Here is an 18,692-nt window from a genome sequence, read left to right on the forward strand (position 1 = left end):
AAGCTCAATGAGGTTGCAAAACCAATTTAGTGCTTTAGTAAGTCAGTAAAAAGTAGTTAGAAGTGTTCAAATCAAGAAATTGATAAGGGTGCCCATACTTTTGCACCGGTCAAATTTTGTTTAAATGCGGATTGCACATTTTTTGTTAGTACAATAAACCTCATTTCAATCCAGAAATATTACTCAGTCCATCAGTTATTAGATATATGAAACTGAAATAGCTGTTGCAAAAACCCAAATTGTTATAAAGAAAAAAGGTTAACATTAATAGGGGTGCCCAAACTTTTTCATATGACTGTATCTGCTTTACCCTTGCCAGTTATCAAAAATAGAGGGGACCCCACATCATTGTTATTTCTATGGGCCTGCACTGGGAAAATGGGGGTAAGAGCAGGATAATTGCCCTGCAAACAAATGTGGATAGGGACTAAATTTTAAAAAAAAATGTTGTGGGGTTCCCCCTATTTTTGATAACCAGTGCATGTAGAGCAGACACCTGTGGGCTGCAGCCCTCAGCTATCTGCTTTACCCTTGCCAGTTATCAAAAATAGAGGGGATAAGTTGATTAAATCTATGGTTTTTTTTTTGTTTTTTTTTACTGTTTATTGTTTTTATTAGTAATCAACCCAGTTTGACAGAATGTGAGTTTTACGTTAACTTACCTTTTAAGTGCAACTCTAAGAAAAAGCACCAATGAAAACATTCACTGTATCTCTCAAACTTCACATACAACATCCGAAATGATGCAGAAAATCGATCAACTTGAACAGAAGATTAAACGCATCACTGAGGTACCCATATGTTTTAACTAGTAAAAAAATAATACACATCTTTTATTGACACGCCGTGCTGTATCACTCTGCCCAATGTAGCAGTGAACATCTGTGGCGCTGCACAGAGCCCTATGGACCATTAGTCTCGTATTGCACAGCCACCATGCACTGTGGTACGTTCTTGAAAGGACTCTGCAGAAGCAATACAAATCTATCCAACCCATAAATGCCTCTTAGGCGTCTTTCACGTCCATATTTCTGGTACGTGTGACGTCCATTTTCACATGTAGACCCATTAAATTCAATTGGTTGCGCACATATCAATGTTTTATAAGGACCATGTGTAGATGTGGAGCAGGCGCATATCCGTGTGCTCCACATGGCAACATGTCCGTTTTTCTTCGGCAGCACAGATGTCTCTTGCACCACACACTGATGTTATCAGTGTGACACGTACCGGAGAAAAAACACATGTGACAGAAGTCTTATCCTTACCTCTCTCCGGCGCTGCTGTCTCTGCCTCTGCTGTTACTTCTGGGCCCGCTCATTATGCTTATTGCATATTCACTGTACTCACTGCAGGCCAGGGGTGGGATTCAGCCGGTTCTGTCCGGTTTGGGAGAACCGGTTGTTAAAATAGCAGCCGGTTCCTCGAACCGGCAAGAAACAGCTCTGGCGATCCGGTTCCCTGTATTCATTTGTGTTAGTGTCTCTTTAAGACTCTAACACAAATGAATGCCCGTACCTCCGCGCCGCACTTCCGGGTTCAGTGGAACCTGTCGGCTCTTTTACCTGGCGTTCAGCGACGCCCTAACGCTGCAGAGGTGACGGCAGTGTGAGGAGGTAGCTCCTCCTCCTGCTGTCTGTCAGCATCAGTGTGTACTATGCAGAGTGTCGCGGAGGATGGGAGACACAGGAGAGGCTGCCGAGGCTTGGAGCAGGTAAGCGCTCAGTGAACCGAAGATGCAGGGAGAGGGGCCACATAAGATGGCAGCTATATGGGGAGAGCAGGCCACATAAGATGGCAGCTATATGGGTAAAGGAGACCACATAAGATGGCAGCTATATGGGGAAAGGAGACCACATAAGATAGCAACTATATGGGGAAAGGAGACCACATAAGATAGGAGCTAAATGGGGAAAGGAGACCACATAAGATGGCAGCTATATGGGGAAAGGAGACCACATAATATGGCAGCTATATGGGGAGAGGGGCCACATAAGATGGGAGCTAAATGGGGAGAGGGGCCACAAAAGATGGCAGCTATATGGGGAAAGGAGACCACATAAGATGGGAGCTATATGGGGGGAGGGGCCACATAAGATGGCAGCTATATGGGAAAAGGAGTCATATGGGACAGGATCTGCAGTGGAAAAGGAGCACATGGGATGAGATCTGCTGGGGAAAGGGGCCATAATGGGATGGAATCTGCAAGGAAAAGAGGCCATAATGGGATGGGATCTGCAGGGAAAAGAGGCCATAATGGGATGGGATCTGCAGGGAAAAGAGGCCATAATGGGATGGGATCTGCAGGGGAAAGAGACCACATGGGATGAGATCTGTGTGGGGAAGGTCATCCATTCCAATTTTAGCAGGGCTCCTTTAGTAATAATTTTTAAAAATTGTAGAAAAATCGTTTAATACAATATGAGTGACAGTGACTGGAACAACTGGTGCTGGACAGGAGAGTGACTGTAGAGGAGGGGAAGAAGGGAAAGAGATTTTACTTTAAATTACTTGGATTTTTTGGTTGAGGAAAGTGCGTGAAAATGGGTGTGGCTAACACAATGGGTGTGGTTACATAATGGGTGTGGTTTTCAAATGGGCGGGGTTTACAGAGAACCTGTTGTTAAAAATTTGAATCCCACCCCTGCTGCAGACCTGGAAGTAACAGCAATGGCTCAGACAGCAGCGCAGAGGACAGGTAAGTATAGTATCAGCTCATGCTGTCCGTGTGCTATTCAGATGTCACACGGATAGCACAGGAACAGCACACGTTGAACACACACATGTACACCTTCACCACGGACCGTGAAACACGTGTATTTTACGGAGACGTGTGAAAGAGGCCTTAGAAAGCAAGTGCACACATTTTAGTTGGTATCAAAATCATATTTAATGAGGTGAAACGTTTTCTTTCTCCAGAATACCAAAGATATATCCGACAAGGAAAATGAAACTGGAAGAAAAGAAAGTAACATGGATCACACAACTGAATTCCAACAAGTGTGAGGTTTCCAATTTACTATTTACATCAATTTAGATGGTATAGCTAAAGTTTTATAACATCTTTGCTGTGATTCCTCTATATATTTCTGACATATTTCAAGAAGAAACAATTAAACAAGTAAATAATTTATCATCTCTTGAAGAAGTTGTCCATCTCTGTGGACAATTGTTTTTTTTTTCAATTTAGTTAATATATCTAGAGTTATATTTATTTACTATTTACTTATAAGCATTAGTGATGAGTGAGCACTGAGCACTACCACCCTCAGGTGCTCAATACTCATAACTAGTGATGAGTGGGCACTACCATGCTCAGGTGCTCAGTACTCGTAACTAGTGATGAGCGGGCACTACCATGCTCAGGTGCTCTGTACTCATAACTAGTGATGAGCGGGCACTACCATGCTCAAGTGCTCGGTACTCCTAACTAGTGATGAGAGGGCACTACCATGCTCAGGTGCTCAGTACTCGTAGCTAGTGATGAGCGGCACTACCATGCTCAGGTGCTCTGTACTCGTAACTAGTGATGATGAAGCACTACCATACTCGGGTGCTCGGTACTCGTAACTAGTGATGAGTGGGCACTACCTTGCTTGGGTGCTCAGTACTCGTAACTAATTATGAGTGGGCACTACCATGCTCGGGTGCTCAGTACTTGTAACTAGTGATGAGCGGGCACTACCATGCTCGGGTGCTCAGTACTTGTAACTAGTGATGAGCGGGCACTACCATGCTCGGGTGCTCTGTACTCGTAACTAGTGATGAGCAGGCACTACCATGCTCGGGTGCTCAGTACTCGTAACTAGTGATGAGGGGGCACTACCATGCTCGGGTGCTCAGTACTCGTAACTAGTGATGAGCGGGCACTACCATGCTCGGGTGCTCGGTACTCGTAACTAGTGATGAGTGGGCACTACCATGCTCGGGTGCTCAGTACTCGTCACTAGTGATGAGTGGGCACTACCATGCTCAGGTGCTCAGTACTCGTAACTAGTGATGAGCGGGCACTACCATGCTCGGGTGCTCAGTACTCGTAACTAGTGATGAGCGGGCACTACCATGCTCGGGTGCTCATAACTAGTGATGAGCGGGCACTACCATGCTCAGGTGCTCAGTACTCGTAACTAGTGATGAGCGGGCACTACCATGCTCGGGTGCTCATAACTAGTGATGAGCGGGCACTACCATGCTCAGGTGCTCAGTACTCGTAACTAGTGATGAGTGAGCACAATCATGCTCAGGTGCTCAGTACTCGTAACTAATGATGAGCAGGCACTACCATGCTCGGGTGTCGGTACTCGTAACTAGTGATGAGCGGGCACTACCATGCTCAGGTGCTCAGTACTCGTAACTAGTGATGAGCAAGCACTACCATGCTCGGGTGTCGGTACTCGTAACTAGTGATGAGCAGGCACTACCATGCTCAGGTGCTCAGTACTCGTAACTAGTGATGAGCGGACACTACCATGCTCGGGTGCTCGGTACTCGTAACTAGTGATGAGCGAGCACTACCATGCTCTGGTGCTCAGTACTCGTAACTAGTGATGAGCGAGCACTACCATGCTCGGGTGCTCGGTACTCGTAACCAGTGATGAGTGGTAGTCTACGTCTTCGCGTTTTGGGCACAAGCAATGTCCTTGTTCCTGACCAATCATGATTAAGCGAATTTTTGTGCTAAAAACACATACACCTTATCTACTTGTTTTCATTATAATTTTTAGGGGTTTTTTTACCTTTTTTTTTAATGATGGAACTTTAATAAAGATGGAGTTTTAACCCTGAGATCCCTGCGTCTGCTGGATTCCTTCTCATTCCTGGACCCTATAGGAGACAATCAGTGTAAAATTTTAAATGAAATTCAGTTACAAAAAGGATTTGAAAGGGGCCAGAAACACACATTCTTCAGATCTATAAAGAAATCCAATGAATATGGCATAAACATCTCTAATTGACTAAACCTCTTAAAATAAAGCTCAAGGATCTTGTCAAACCACAAGATGAATGAATATTTAGGAAAATCAATTAAACATTGCAAGACACCGCTACAAAGGGTAAAAAGCAGAATAAATATAGAAAATTAAATATTGCACAAAAAATATAAATATAAAAGTATTAATAAAGCATGTATGATCAGCTGTGCATCAATTAAATATTATCCTATGTAATTTTGCTCCAAAGTCTAATTTCCTAACAATAAATGTGGTATAAATTGACTTTTCTATCTGCATACCACTAACTTATAGTTAATCACACTGTAGTAGGCAGTAGGGTGAATTGCCGAAAATGTCATTCATCTGACACAGAAGAAAATAATGGTTTGTTTTGTATTGGATCACTTCAGCAGTCTTCGGCTTATTAGATCCTGTCGAGTGCTTTTTGTGCTTTCTATATCTGGAGTATACTTAGAGATATGACTTGAGATATTTTGTACTAGAAAGAATTGCTACAAGTTCATCTTGTCCAAGCAGTGTATAAATTCACATTATATAAAGAACTGAAACCCCATATTATGCCGGGCAGAATGTTCTGTGCCTGCACAGCCTATGTGAAAAGGTCAGGTACAGCAGAAAGGTAGAACATGGTGTATCTCTTAGCTATTGCTTGTCATTTGTGATATGATGGAATAGTTAACATCTCACTGTATTGCTATAGCCTCTTTACGCTTTTATGATCCAGTTGGCTTCAGCTCTTACATTGTTGTACATTCATTGCTTTTTACATCTTGACTTTGTTGTGTTTTTAAAGTGAAAATGTTGATATGCACTCATTTCATAATTACATTATACCTGCGACAGGATCACGTTAAAGGGAACGTGTCACCGGAAAATTACCTACTCTTTAATATAAGGGTTTTATGTTGAATGTTTCTTTTTTTATTTATTTTAATTACCGTATTTTTCGGATTATAAGAAGCACTTTTCCTCCTAAAACTTTGGGAGGAAAATGAGGGGTGCGTCTTAAAATCCGAATGTAGGTTACCGGAGGGTTGTGCTCAGGGGTCAAAGGAGGCAGGGGAGATGCTCCGAGCAATGCACTGTGCTGCCGGTGCTGCTGGTCTGTGCGACGCTGTTCTGTGCATCGGGCGGCGCCGCTCTGTTCTGTGTGGGGCCGCTCCGTTCTGCTCGGCTCTCGGCTGCTATGTTGCGCTCGGCGCTCGGCTCCTCCGCTCTGCTCGGCGCTCGGCTAATCTGTTCTGCTCGGCGCTCGGCTCCTCCGCTCTGCTCGGCGCTCGGCTAATCTGTTCTGCTCGGCGCTCAGCTCCTCCGTTCTGCTTGGCACTCGGCTCCTCCGCTCTGCTCGGCACTCGACTGCTCTGTTCTGCTCGGCGCTCGACTGCTCAGTTCTGCTCGGCGCTCGACTGCTCCGTCACCGGCCCCGCACAGAGCAGAGCGGCATCACCGGCCCCGCACAGAGCAGAGCGGCATCACTGGCCCCGCATAAAGCAGAGCGGCGTCACCGGCCCCGCACAGAGCAGAGCGGCATCACTGGCCCCGCACAGTGCAGAGCGGCATCACCGGCCCCGCACAGAGCAGAGCGGCATCACCGGCCCCGCACAGAGCAGAGCGGCATCACTGGCCCCGCACAGAGCAGAGCGGCATCACCGGCCCCGCACAGAGCAGAGCGGCATCACTGGCCCCGCACAGAGCAGAGCGGCATCACTGGCCCCTCACAGAGCAGAGCGGCGTCACCGGCCCTGCACAGAGCAGAGCGGCATCACCGGCCCCGCACAGAGCAGAGCGGCATCACCGGCCCCGCACAGAGCAGAGCGGCATCACTGGCCCCGCACAGAGCAGAGCGGCATCACAGGCCCCGCACAGAGCAGAGCGGCATCACCGGCTCCGCACAGAGCAGAGCGGCATCACCGGCCCCGCACAGAGCAGAGCGGCATCACCGGCCCCGCACAGAGCAGAGCGGCATCACTGGCCCCGCACAGAGCAGAGCGGCATCACTGGCCTTGCACAGAGCAGAGCGGCATCACCAGCCCCTCACAGAGCAGAGCAGCGTCACCGGCCCTGCACAGAGCAGAGCGGCATCACCGGCCCCTCACAGAGCAGAGCGGCGTCACCGGCCCTGCACAGAGCAGAGCGGCATCACCGGCCCCGCACAGAGCAGAGCGGCATCACCGGCCCCGCACAGAGCAGAGCGGCATCACCGGCCCCGCACAGAGCAGAGCGGCATCACTGGCCTTGCACAGAGCAGAGCGGCATCACCGGCCCCTCACAGAGCAGAGCGGCGTCACCGGTTCTGCACAGAGCAGAGCGGCATCACCGGCCCCGCACAGAGCAGAGCAGCATCACCGGCCCCGCACAGAGCAGAGCGGCATCACTGGCCCTGCACAGAGCAGAGCGGCGTCACCGGCCCTGCACAGAGCAGAGCGTCATCACCGGCCCCGCACAGAGCAGAGCGGCATCACTGGCCCTGCACAGAGCAGAGCGGCATCACTGGCGCCGCACAGAGCAGAGCGGCGTCACCGGCCCCGCACAGAGCAGAGCGGCATCACCGGCCCCTCACAGAGCAGAGCGGCGTCACTGGCCCTGCACAGAGCAAAGCGGCGTCACCGGCCCTGCACAGAGCAGAGCGGCATCACCGGCCCTGCACAGAGCAGAGCGGCATCAATGGCCCCGCACAGAGCAGAGCGGCATCACCGGCCCCGCACAGCGCAGAGCGGCGTCACCGCTGGCCCCGCACAGAGCAGCACCTGCAGTGAGTATCTGGGACCCCGTCTATACTACTTGCAGTACTCCAGTACCGCCCCTGTCTCCTATGACCCCCGCTCCGCTGCTGTCCCCTCTCCCTGGTAAGACACTACCAGATTAAAAAACAGACCCCATATTTTTATTTTACCTTTTTTTCCCCTCCAATTTTGGGGTGCGTCTTATAATCCATTGCGTTTTATAAAATAAAAAATACGGTATTTGGTAATGTCTTGTATTATTTCAAATCATGATCTGTATTAAAAAAGAAAAGTAGGAATCTTGTCATTTCATTTTCACACCGGGGCTGTATTTTCTGTTCTTTTAGTACATTGGCAGCAATAGTCTGACTCAGAACTATCTTTTGTATTAAAGCATCTAATGAGAGTGTGGAAAGATCATTCTTAAGGAAGAGAGAGGAGGTGAACTGTGACATCACCTTTTATGAACAGTGAATCCTGTGTTATCCAAGTTATCAGTCATTGTTCAGGAGGAGGTGAGCTGTGACATCACCTATTGTGAATGGTGGATCCTGTGTTATCTACTGTATATAGAGGTGTTATCAGTCAATGTACAGGAGGAGGAGGTAAGCTGTGACATAACCTATAATGAATGGTGGGTCCTGTGTTATCTACTGTATATAGAGGGGTTATCAGTCATTGTACATGAGGAGGAGGAGGTGAGATGTGATATTACCTATTGTGAATGGTGCATCCTGTGTCATCTACTGTGTATAGAGGGGTTATCAGTCACTGTACATGAGGAGGAGGTGAGATATGATATTAACTTTTGTGAATGGCGGGTCTTGTGTTATCTACTGTATATAGAGGGGTTATCAGTCATTGTAGTCATTGTACAAGAGGAGAAGGAGGTGAGCTGTGATATCACCTATTGGGAATGGTGGATCCTGTGTTATCTTCTGTATATAGAGATATTATCAGTCATTGTACAAGAGGAGGAGGTGAGCTGTGACATCACCTAATTGTGAAGAGAAATATAATTGCATCACTATTTGATATTACTGACTTTTGCATTTAAAATGTTGAATTCTTTTGGGTACATTTGTGACTTGCACATAGTTTTTGAAGAAACTCTGAAGGAAGGTTGTTGCAAACATCTTGGAGAAGCAGCTCCAGATCTTATGTGGATATAGGCTAAGCATATTTTTTGGTCCCCACAATCAGTCCCCAACTGATCAGAAAGTTACCTTCTATCTTGTGAATAAGTGATAACTTTACATTTTGGGAATAAACCTTTATTTTTTTTTGTTTATTTATTTTGTAAAATTTTCTTTGTTTCTTAAAATAGTGACCTCAATTCAGAAAGAACAAGACTTAACCAATCAAAAGAAAAGAAATCACACTTGTTACACCTCCCGGGCTTGCCGAAAAAGTTAATGCGACCTGTTAGAGAAACTAAGTTATCTGTACACTTCAGTGATATAGGTATTCTTTACTTTCTTCTTCCATCTTATATTTTTACTGGTAGTACTATTGTAAGGTGGCACCAATGTGAAGCATGTGATACACAGGCTTCACATATGTTTTGCTAATTATTTTTATGACTATTGCAATCTTTACATGCAGAAGCAGACAATGGAAGAAATGTTGGTGGCCCCCAAAATAGCAACAGCTCTGTTTCAAACCAAGACCCGAGTGTGGAAATGGACACTGAGGTACTCTTCTGATTGTTTTACATTTAGAAGACAAAAAGCTCTTTTTTGTGTCCAACTTATGGCACTGTTTTTCCATTTTTCTGTAAAGAACCTTGGCTGTTGGATGTGTCCTTCACTTTCTGCAGTGACTCTCTGCTGTGACTAATAGAGGAGAGTCCCAAATAGTTGATGTTCCCTGTATTGTGCAGTCCATAAAACCTTTTATTTATATTCTAATGGAGACAATATAAGACAAAGTGGATATAAGAGAAAGGGGAACGGATACTTGTATCTTAGGAAATTTCATATGCAACAATAACTTAAAGGGCTGGTCCACTACTTTTACAATGATGGTCTATCTTTACAATAGGTCATCAATGTTTGATCGGCTGGGGTCCGAAACCCGCACCCCTGCTGATCAGCTGTCCTTGGTTCTGGCGGCAGCAGACAGCCGGAAATGATCGGTTCCGGTGGGTGCTGCTCCATCTTCTGATAGTGGTCGCGGCCGAAAACTACACTTTTGCCTCCCATTCTAATCGATAGGAGATGATGTGCAGTACCTGGCCTCGGCCTCTATCAGAAAGCGGGGCAGCTCCGGAACGGAGCATTTCTGGCTGCCTGCTGCCACAGGGACCAGTAACAGCTGATCGTCGAGGGTGCGGGGTGTTGGACCCCAGCTGATCAGACATTGATGACCTATCCTAAGGGGTTACTTTGCACACTATGACATCACAAGCCGATGGTACCGATGCCGAGCGCGATAGTCCCCGCCCCCGTCGCAGCTGCGATATCTTGTGATAGCTGCCGTAGCGAAAATTATCGCTACGGCAGCTTCACATGCACTTACCTGCCCTGCGACGTCGCTCTGGCAGGTGAACCGCCTCCTTCCTAAGGGGGCGGGTCGTGTGGTGTCACAGCGACGTCACATGGCAGGCGGCCAATACGAGCAGGGGAGCGGAGATGAGCGGGACGTAAACATCCCGCCCACCTCCTTCCTTCCTCGTTGCAGCCGGGACGCAGGAAAGGAGATGTGTGCTGCCACAGGAGCGAGGAACAACATCGTAACATCAGTCCTTCCGAAATTATGGAAATGACCGACGCTACACCGATCATACGATTTTGACGCTTTTGCGCTCGTTAATTGTAGTAAAAAGGATTCACATACTCCGATGTCGACAGCGACGCCGGATGTGCGTCACTTTCGATTTGACCCCACCGACATCGCACCTGCGATGTCGTGTGCAAAGTACCCCTAAGGATAGGCCAGCAATGTAAAAGTAGTGGACAACCCCTTTAATACAGTTCCACTGTAGAAATCTCTCTGCTTCTGGAAATAATGCAATCATAGAGAACAAAGGCTATGAGGAAACCAATTTTTTGATGCCTTCAACGCTGTACATTGCCCCATCTTAAGCAATCTCATGTGTGCTCTCTAATATACTCAAAGTTCACCAATGACAATTAGTATTCAAAAACTATGTTTTCCTTAGAATTGTTATTGTTCATCCAGCCTTAAGGCCGCTTTACACGCAACGACATCGCTAACGAGATGTCGTTGGGGTCACGGAGTTCGTGATGCACATCTGACCTCGTTAGCGACGTCGTCGCGTGTGAAATGCACGTACGACCGTTAACGATCAAAATTACTTACCTAATCGTTGATCGTTGACATGTTACTTTCCCGATTATCGTTGCTGTTGCAAGACGCAGGTTGTTCGTCGTTCCTGCGGCGTGTGATACCGCAGGAACGAGGAACATCACCTTACCTGCGGCCGCCCGCAATGAGGAAGGAAGGAGGTGGTGGGATGTTTGTCCCGCTCATCTCCGCCCCTCTGCTTTTATTGGGCGGCCGCTTAGTGACGCCTCTGTGATGACGAACGAACCGCCCCCTTAGAAAGGAGGCAGTTCACCGGCCACAGCGACGTCGCTAGGCAGGAAAGTATGTGTGACGGGGACTAACGATATTGTGCCCCACGGGCAGCGATTGGCAGTGACATCGCTAGCGATGTCGCTGTGTGTAAAGTGGCCTTATGAGATAGTATAAGGGAGGTGCAAGGAGTTTGTATAGATTTCAAGGGTGTAGAGAGGGGAAAATATCTACAGTCTTAGAAAGGGGAAAGAAAACAGGCTATGGAAAAGGATGAAATAACATGAAAAGGAAATAAGTGCAGGATAGAAGCTGTACTGATGTATGCGTTCATGAAAACAGCAAGCCTCTGTTTACACATAGAACTCATACTCAAACTATATTACTGAGAGGGACACAATTTTATGAGGTCTAAAAATGAGTGCAGACTGAAATTTAGAGCAATTTTAATAATATAAAGGCAACACTTTTGTTTTTGCTCCCATTTTTCATGAGCCGAACTCAAAGATCTAAGACTTTTTCTATGTACATAAAAGACTGTTCACAGATTAGTATAAATCTGTGTTAGTGAGCACCTCTCCTTTGCGGTGTAAACCATCCATCTCACAGGTGCGGCATATCAAGATGCTGATTAGTCAGCATGATTATTGCACAGGTGTGCCTTAGGCTAGCCACAATTTGAAAAACAAAACAAAACAAAAAAAAAAATCTTTAAAACTTGCAGTTTTACAGTATTGGAGAGGTCCAGGGGGGTCAGGAAACCAGTCAGTATCTGGTGTGACCACCATTTGCCTCACACAATGCAACACATCTGGTTTGCATAGAGTTGATCAGGTTGTTGATTGTGGCCTGTGGGATGATGGTCTGCTCCTTTTTAATAGCTGCAAAGATGCTGTATATTGGCAGGAACTTGAACATGCTGTCGTAGACGCTGATCCTCAGCATCCCGAATATGTTCAATGGGTGACATGTCCGGTGAGTATGCTGTCATGCAAGGACTGGGATGTCTTCAACTTCCAGGAATTGTATACAGATCCTTGCAACATGGGGCTGTGCATTATCATGCTGCAACATGAGGTGATAGTCGTGAATGAGGCACAACAATGGCCTCAGGATCTTGTCACAATATCTCTGTACATTAAAAATGGCATCCATATGCATCTGTGTTCGTTGTCCATACCATATGTCTGTCCATACTATAACCCCACCAACACCATGGGAGGCACGATTAACAACGTTGACATCGGTTAACCGGTCACCCATACAATGCCATACACACTTTTTGCCATCTGCCCTGTACGGTGTAACCAGGATTCATCCATGATGAGAACATCTCTCCAATGTGCCAGATGCCATTGAAGGTGAGCATTGGCCCACTCAAGTTGGTTACAACGACTAACTCGAGCCAGATGGAGAACTAGATGAGGATGACGAGCAGCAGATGAGCTTCCCTGAGATGGTTTTTGATAGTTTGTGCAGAAATTCATTGGTTATGCAGCGATTGTTGCAGCATCTGTCCTTGTGGCCAGTCTCAGACGATCTTGGAGGTGAAGGTGCTGGATGTTGAGGTCCTGGGATGGTTAGTTACATGTGGTCTGCGGTTGTGAGGCCGGTTGGATGTACTACCAATTTTTTTTAAAGGGAACCTGTCATCAGAAATTTAGCTATAAAGCTAAAAGTTCCCCCCTCTGCAGCTCCTGGGCTGCATTCTAGGAAGCTTCCTATAGTTTTTGTGGCACCTTTTATACCAAAATAAACACTTTGTAAACTTGTACCTTTTCTTATGCAAATTTCTTAAATCTTCCATGGGGGCGGGCTGCCTGGGGTCCGTTGCTGTTCCTCCTGCAGATTTACGCCGCCCCCGAACGCTGAATTTCAAAGCTCAGGGCGCCGCCCCTGGGTGCCCGTGGTCCCGCGCATGCGCTGTCCCACTGTAGCGGTGCCGTGCACTGTGTGCACGTGTGACCGCTGGTGACGCTTTGCGCGGGCACGAGGTTATGGGCGGCGCTGTGAGTGTCATCAGTAAGTGCCGCCCATAACCTCGTGACCGCACTTTCCCCTATTACTCCAGCGTTATGCGCAAGCGCTCGCTGGCCTGATGACCGGACGTCAACTCCTTCCAATCCATTTCCTGCTGCTGAGCAGGATGGGAAGGAGGTGACGTCCGGTCATCTGGCCAGCGAGCGCTTGCGCATAACGCTGGAGTAATAGGGGAAAGTGCGGTTGTGAAGCCCCACAAGTGCTGTGTCGGTGCATTACCTTCAGGGACTCCACGCAGCTGGATCTTTGTCACAGGTAGGAGATCTTCTATTTAGGATTGTCGTGACGCCACTCTCAGAATTGCGGTCAGTGGGGACCGCCACTGCAGGTTAAGGGATGCCTGGGGCTGATGGTGGGTGCAGCCAGTTGTAATAGCCTCCTGAGAGTGAGGCAAGCCCCAGGGCCCTGTGTAGGTGTGTAGAACCACAAGGCGCAGAATAACTCCACACAAGCAGAATGTCTTTCAGGGGTTTTACTCACAGAAGGTGGCAGAGTGAGTAACCCGGGCGTAGCTGGGATGAACCAGGTTGGAACCAGGTGTCCTTCAGGCTGACTGATGAGGGTGGCTACCGACTCGCCTTCCTTAGCCCTTCTGTGGTTTGTGGTAACCCCGACTTTTAGTCCCTATGGGGGTCACCCAGGGAAGTAGCTGCTCCCCTCGTTTGTTTGCCGTTTGCTTGTCGCCTGGACCAGATCACTCCAGCTGCTTGCCTCCTGTGAACTATGGGCCCTAACTGTGGCTACGTGGCTGCGGCTTTTGGGGTGTTGTGGCGTGGGCTTTAAGGGCCCCACACCGGCAGGTTTAGCAAGGAAAGGTGGATCTATCCCCGCACCGGGATCTGCCGCCCGTTTGGGCCTGGTACTCCCTGACAGTCTCCGTACTTTCCACTACGCGGCTCTCTCTCCAGCTGTGTGTGGAGTTCGGGCAGCACTACCAGGTGACCGTTCTCCCCCGTCGGTAGTCACTGCGCGGACGCTGTTAGACTGCAACAGCTCCAGGGTCTGCTTCTGCTCTTCCTGAGCTGCACACTAAACTGACTCACTGTTCCCTCCTCTCCTGTTCTTGCCTACGCCACCTAGCAACCAGGCTCTCTACCACACCCCTTGAGTGGAGATGGAGGCTTCGCCCCCTCCACTCCTCAAGTGGAGGTGAAGGCTTTTACCCCCTCCTGGGATCCCCAGGGGTCCTCTCAAAGGTACATGTGTGAGACCTGATCACTATGCGCCTGTGTAGTCACACCTCGGTCAGCCTTCTGGATTACCTGTATTGTACTGTCCCCAGCATGGGTGCAGTACTCAGTGGTGCCTGACCAGGTCAGGGGCGCCACATTCCCCCTTAGTTATCACCAGCACGTCCTCGGGCTGCAAGACAACATTTTAAAATGCATAAAACAGTAAAACATGGTAAAACGTTTTAAAACCACCAGGTACCATACATCACCACCCTCCACCCACAAGTCCGTTAACCCACCCTAAACCCCTTTCAGGAGGCAGGTCACCGGTTTCTTTTGGTAACCAGGTCTGGGCCATCCACTTCCCCAGACCTTTCCTCCAATCTTCCTCTCCCGTTGGCCGCGCCTTCAGCCACTTCTGGCAGGATGTAGAGGCGGCTTTCATGGTCTAGTGGTCTTCAGGGCATACCTGGCCTGGTGAAGCCGCGCCTTCAGCCTCTTCTGGCAGGATGTAGAGGCGGCCTTCACAGTTGGTGCTGACCAGGCACCCTCTTTGTGGTGGAGAGCCAGGCCCCATAAACAGGCATGCTCCCTGGTTGCAGGCGAGCCAAGGCCCCATAAACAGACGTGCTCCCTGGTTGCAGGCGAGCCAAGCCCCTAAACAGGCTGGCTCTGGTGGTGGTACCTCTGGGGTAACTATTTACACTGCGAGAGTTTGTGGCTATAGCCAGTTCATAGCCTTAAGGTTCATGGGTTTCTCACATTAGTTCATGTGGGCGCATTTCTTAAACATTAACGTTGCAAACTTTTTCAAAACTTGTCAAACTGGTAACTTCTGTACTTCTTTCTTTACTTTACATAGATTCCTCTTCACCAGGGCTTGGGCCTGTAGGGCTGCGGCACCTGTTGTTTTCTCCATCCTTGTCTTTTCCTTCTTCTTCTACATCTGTTTCTTGTTCTGTATCTGTTTCTTTTTCTGTTGAGACAGCAGGTTCACTGTAGGGATTTCTGGGACATGGTGTAACATCCAATGCATACCATCCTCTTTCTCCTTGGTGCATGGTGAATTCCACTGTATCTCCTGTCCGTAGGTTCCTTCCTGGATGTCCTCTGGGCAAATGGGCTCTAACGTCTCTTCTGTTAACAAAGATGCCTTCCTTCATACCAGGAGCTACTATGAAGCCATATCCTGATTTCAAGCTGAAGTCTTCTACTACACCACGACAAAGTGGACCTCTAACCTGGGATTTGGCCCTTCTCAGGAACCGTTTCTCTTCCAAGTCTCTGGCCATGACTTCGTCTTTCTGCTCTGGAGACTGCGGTGCAGGGGAAAACCTTGTTCTGCTACGGCGCCGTGTCCTACGGGCTGGGTTCTGCTGGGTTGCGGCTTCACTGTTTGCAGGCTCCCAGGTAAGGTTTCTGGACAAATCTTCCTCTTCATCCCAGCGGGAATATGGCAACATCTCTGGCTCTGGGCATGGATCCACTGCTGATGGCTCCGGGGTCAGCTTCTCAGCTTCCTGGCCTCCTCTCCCCCTTAGTTCTTCGGAGCACTCCTGTTGTGGCAGCGCCGGGGATGGGTGGTCATCAGCAGGCCCGGGCGGGGGACTCTTTGGCGTGGTTGCTGCAGAAGTCGCCTTGGGGGTGTGCGGAGGGAGCAGATACCGGTCCACCATCTCCTGTGGGAACTGGGCCTCTAGGTCAGCCTTCAGCTTCCAGTACTCGGGGTCCTCTCCTATCAGGGACGTCCTAGCAGGGACTTCCTTAGACTGGGGAGCGGTGTCTGCTCTGGCCTTGCAGGCCGGGGTAAACAGAGGTACATTCTTGTCTTGGCGGGCCGCGCCTGACATGGCGGCGGCCTGGTCTTGGCGGGCCGCGCCTGACATGGCGGCGGCCTGGTCTTGGCGGGCCGCGCCTGACATGGCGGCGGCCTGGATCAGCGTTGCTGTCGCAGTCTCACTCAGGGTCGCAGCTGGAGTCTTAGCGGGCATCGCTACTGTGGCCGGTTCTTGGCGGGCCGGGCAGGGCATCGCTGCGGCGGCCTGAATTGGCGTTGCAGCTACGATGGGGTCTGTGCAGGCTGGGCTGGGCGTCGCTGCAGCGATCGGAGCTTGGCGGGCCGCACCTGGCGTGGCTGCGGCCTGGTTCAGCACCTCGCCTGCGGCGTGGATGAGCGTCGCTGCTGCGGTGGGGTCTTGGCGGGCCGGGCCTAGCAAGACGGCGGCCTGGGTCAGCGTCACACCCGCGGCATGGATGAGGGTCGCGGTGGCAGCCGGATCTTTGCGGGCCGGGCAAGGCATCGCTGCGGCGGCCTGGGCTTGGCGGGCCGGGCAGGGCGTCGCTGGTGCGGCCTGGTCCAGCGTCGCCGCGCCGGGCGCCTCTTCAGGGACCGCGGGCGTGGCAGCAGGGGTCGGGGCACTCGCGCTGGCAGGGGCAACACTGGACTCACCCATCGGTGGCACCATCGGGGTCTGAGTCGTCGCCGCTCGGTCTGGCACTCGTCGCGTGGCTCTCCCCTCGTAGGCCTGAACCGCTGCAGCCATCTCCAGAAGCTCCGTGCGTTCCTCTCTGATCTGCTCTACGACCCGGGCCTCCAGTCGGTCGCAGAACTGGGCAAGTTCCCGATACCACCAGGCAGCGGAGCCTGGCTCTGGGTCTCTGCGTTCAGACGCCATTTCCTCTGCGCCTTCTTCTGCACGATTTCCCAGCAGCGGACTCGTCACTGCCTCCAGTAGCAGGCTCTTCAGTTTCTGCTCTGCCTCTTCCAGTAGCAGGCTTCTGGCTCCCTTTCTGTCCCGACGTCTCTGAACGCCTCCGCTCTCATCACTTGCGAGGTCAGGACTCTGCAGGGGATCTCTGGGTAGCCACACCTCTTCGTGGGCGGTAACTTCTCCCAGCGCGGGCTGCTGTTGTTTTTCAGCGCGCTTTTCATGGTGGCAATATGGCGGCGCTTCCAATTTTCCAAGCGGACCGCCCAGGCACATGGTCACCTGTCTGAACAGGTCTAGTCCTTATCCTGTTCGTGACGCCAGATGTGAAGCCCCACAAGTGCTGTGTCGGTGCATTACCTTCAGGGACTCCACGCAGCTGGATCTTTGTCACAGGTAGGAGATCTTCTATTTAGGATTGTCGTGACGCCACTCTCAGAATTGCGGTCAGTGGGGACCGCCACTGCAGGTTAAGGGATGCCTGGGGCTGATGGTGGGTGCAGCCAGTTGTAATAGCCTCCTGAGAGTGAGGCAAGCCCCAGGGCCCTGTGTAGGTGTGTAGAACCACAAGGCGCAGAATAACTCCACACAAGCAGAATGTCTTTCAGGGGTTTTACTCACAGAAGGTGGCAGAGTGAGTAACCCGGGCGTAGCTGGGATGAACCAGGTTGGAACCAGGTGTCCTTCAGGCTGACTGATGAGGGTGGCTACCGACTCGCCTTCCTTAGCCCTTCTGTGGTTTGTGGTAACCCCGACTTTTAGTCCCTATGGGGGTCACCCAGGGAAGTAGCTGCTCCCCTCGTTTGTTTGCCGTTTGCTTGTCGCCTGGACCAGATCACTCCAGCTGCTTGCCTCCTGTGAACTATGGGCCCTAACTGTGGCTACGTGGCTGCGGCTTTTGGGGTGTTGTGGCGTGGGCTTTAAGGGCCCCACACCGGCAGGTTTAGCAAGGAAAGGTGGATCTATCCCCGCACCGGGATCTGCCGCCCGTTTGGGCCTGGTACTCCCTGACAGTCTCCGTACTTTCCACTACGCGGCTCTCTCTCCAGCTGTGTGTGGAGTTCGGGCAGCACTACCAGGTGACCGTTCTCCCCCGTCGGTAGTCACTGCGCGGACGCTGTTAGACTGCAACAGCTCCAGGGTCTGCTTCTGCTCTTCCTGAGCTGCACACTAAACTGACTCACTGTTCCCTCCTCTCCTGTTCTTGCCTACGCCACCTAGCAACCAGGCTCTCTACCACACCCCTTGAGTGGAGATGGAGGCTTCGCCCCCTCCACTCCTCAAGTGGAGGTGAAGGCTTTTACCCCCTCCTGGGATCCCCAGGGGTCCTCTCAAAGGTACATGTGTGAGACCTGATCACTATGCGCCTGTGTAGTCACACCTCGGTCAGCCTTCTGGATTACCTGTATTGTACTGTCCCCAGCATGGGTGCAGTACTCAGTGGTGCCTGACCAGGTCAGGGGCGCCACACGGTCACGAGGTTATGGGCGGCACTTACTGATGACACTCACAGCGCCGCCCATAACCTCGTGCCCGCGCAAAGCGTCACCAGTG

General features: G+C 50.3%; 1 protein-coding gene across 2 annotated transcripts in view; it reads left to right on the top strand.

Moving 5' to 3' along the window:
* The window catches only part of C12H14orf39 (chromosome 12 C14orf39 homolog), a 94,755-nt gene that overhangs the window by 43,991 nt on the left and 32,072 nt on the right, over positions 1-18,692 (top strand). For both annotated transcript variants that reach the window (XM_075329996.1, XM_075329997.1), the window contains exons 8-11: positions 671-791; positions 2,920-3,002; positions 9,006-9,142; positions 9,284-9,372. In XM_075329996.1, the coding sequence (XP_075186111.1) occupies positions 671-791; positions 2,920-3,002; positions 9,006-9,142; positions 9,284-9,372 (430 nt within the window). The remainder of the gene's footprint in view (positions 1-670; positions 792-2,919; positions 3,003-9,005; positions 9,143-9,283; positions 9,373-18,692) is intronic.

This window comes from Anomaloglossus baeobatrachus, chromosome 12, assembly GCF_048569485.1.
Source record: "Anomaloglossus baeobatrachus isolate aAnoBae1 chromosome 12, aAnoBae1.hap1, whole genome shotgun sequence".
Taxonomy (NCBI): Eukaryota; Metazoa; Chordata; class Amphibia; order Anura; family Aromobatidae; genus Anomaloglossus; species Anomaloglossus baeobatrachus.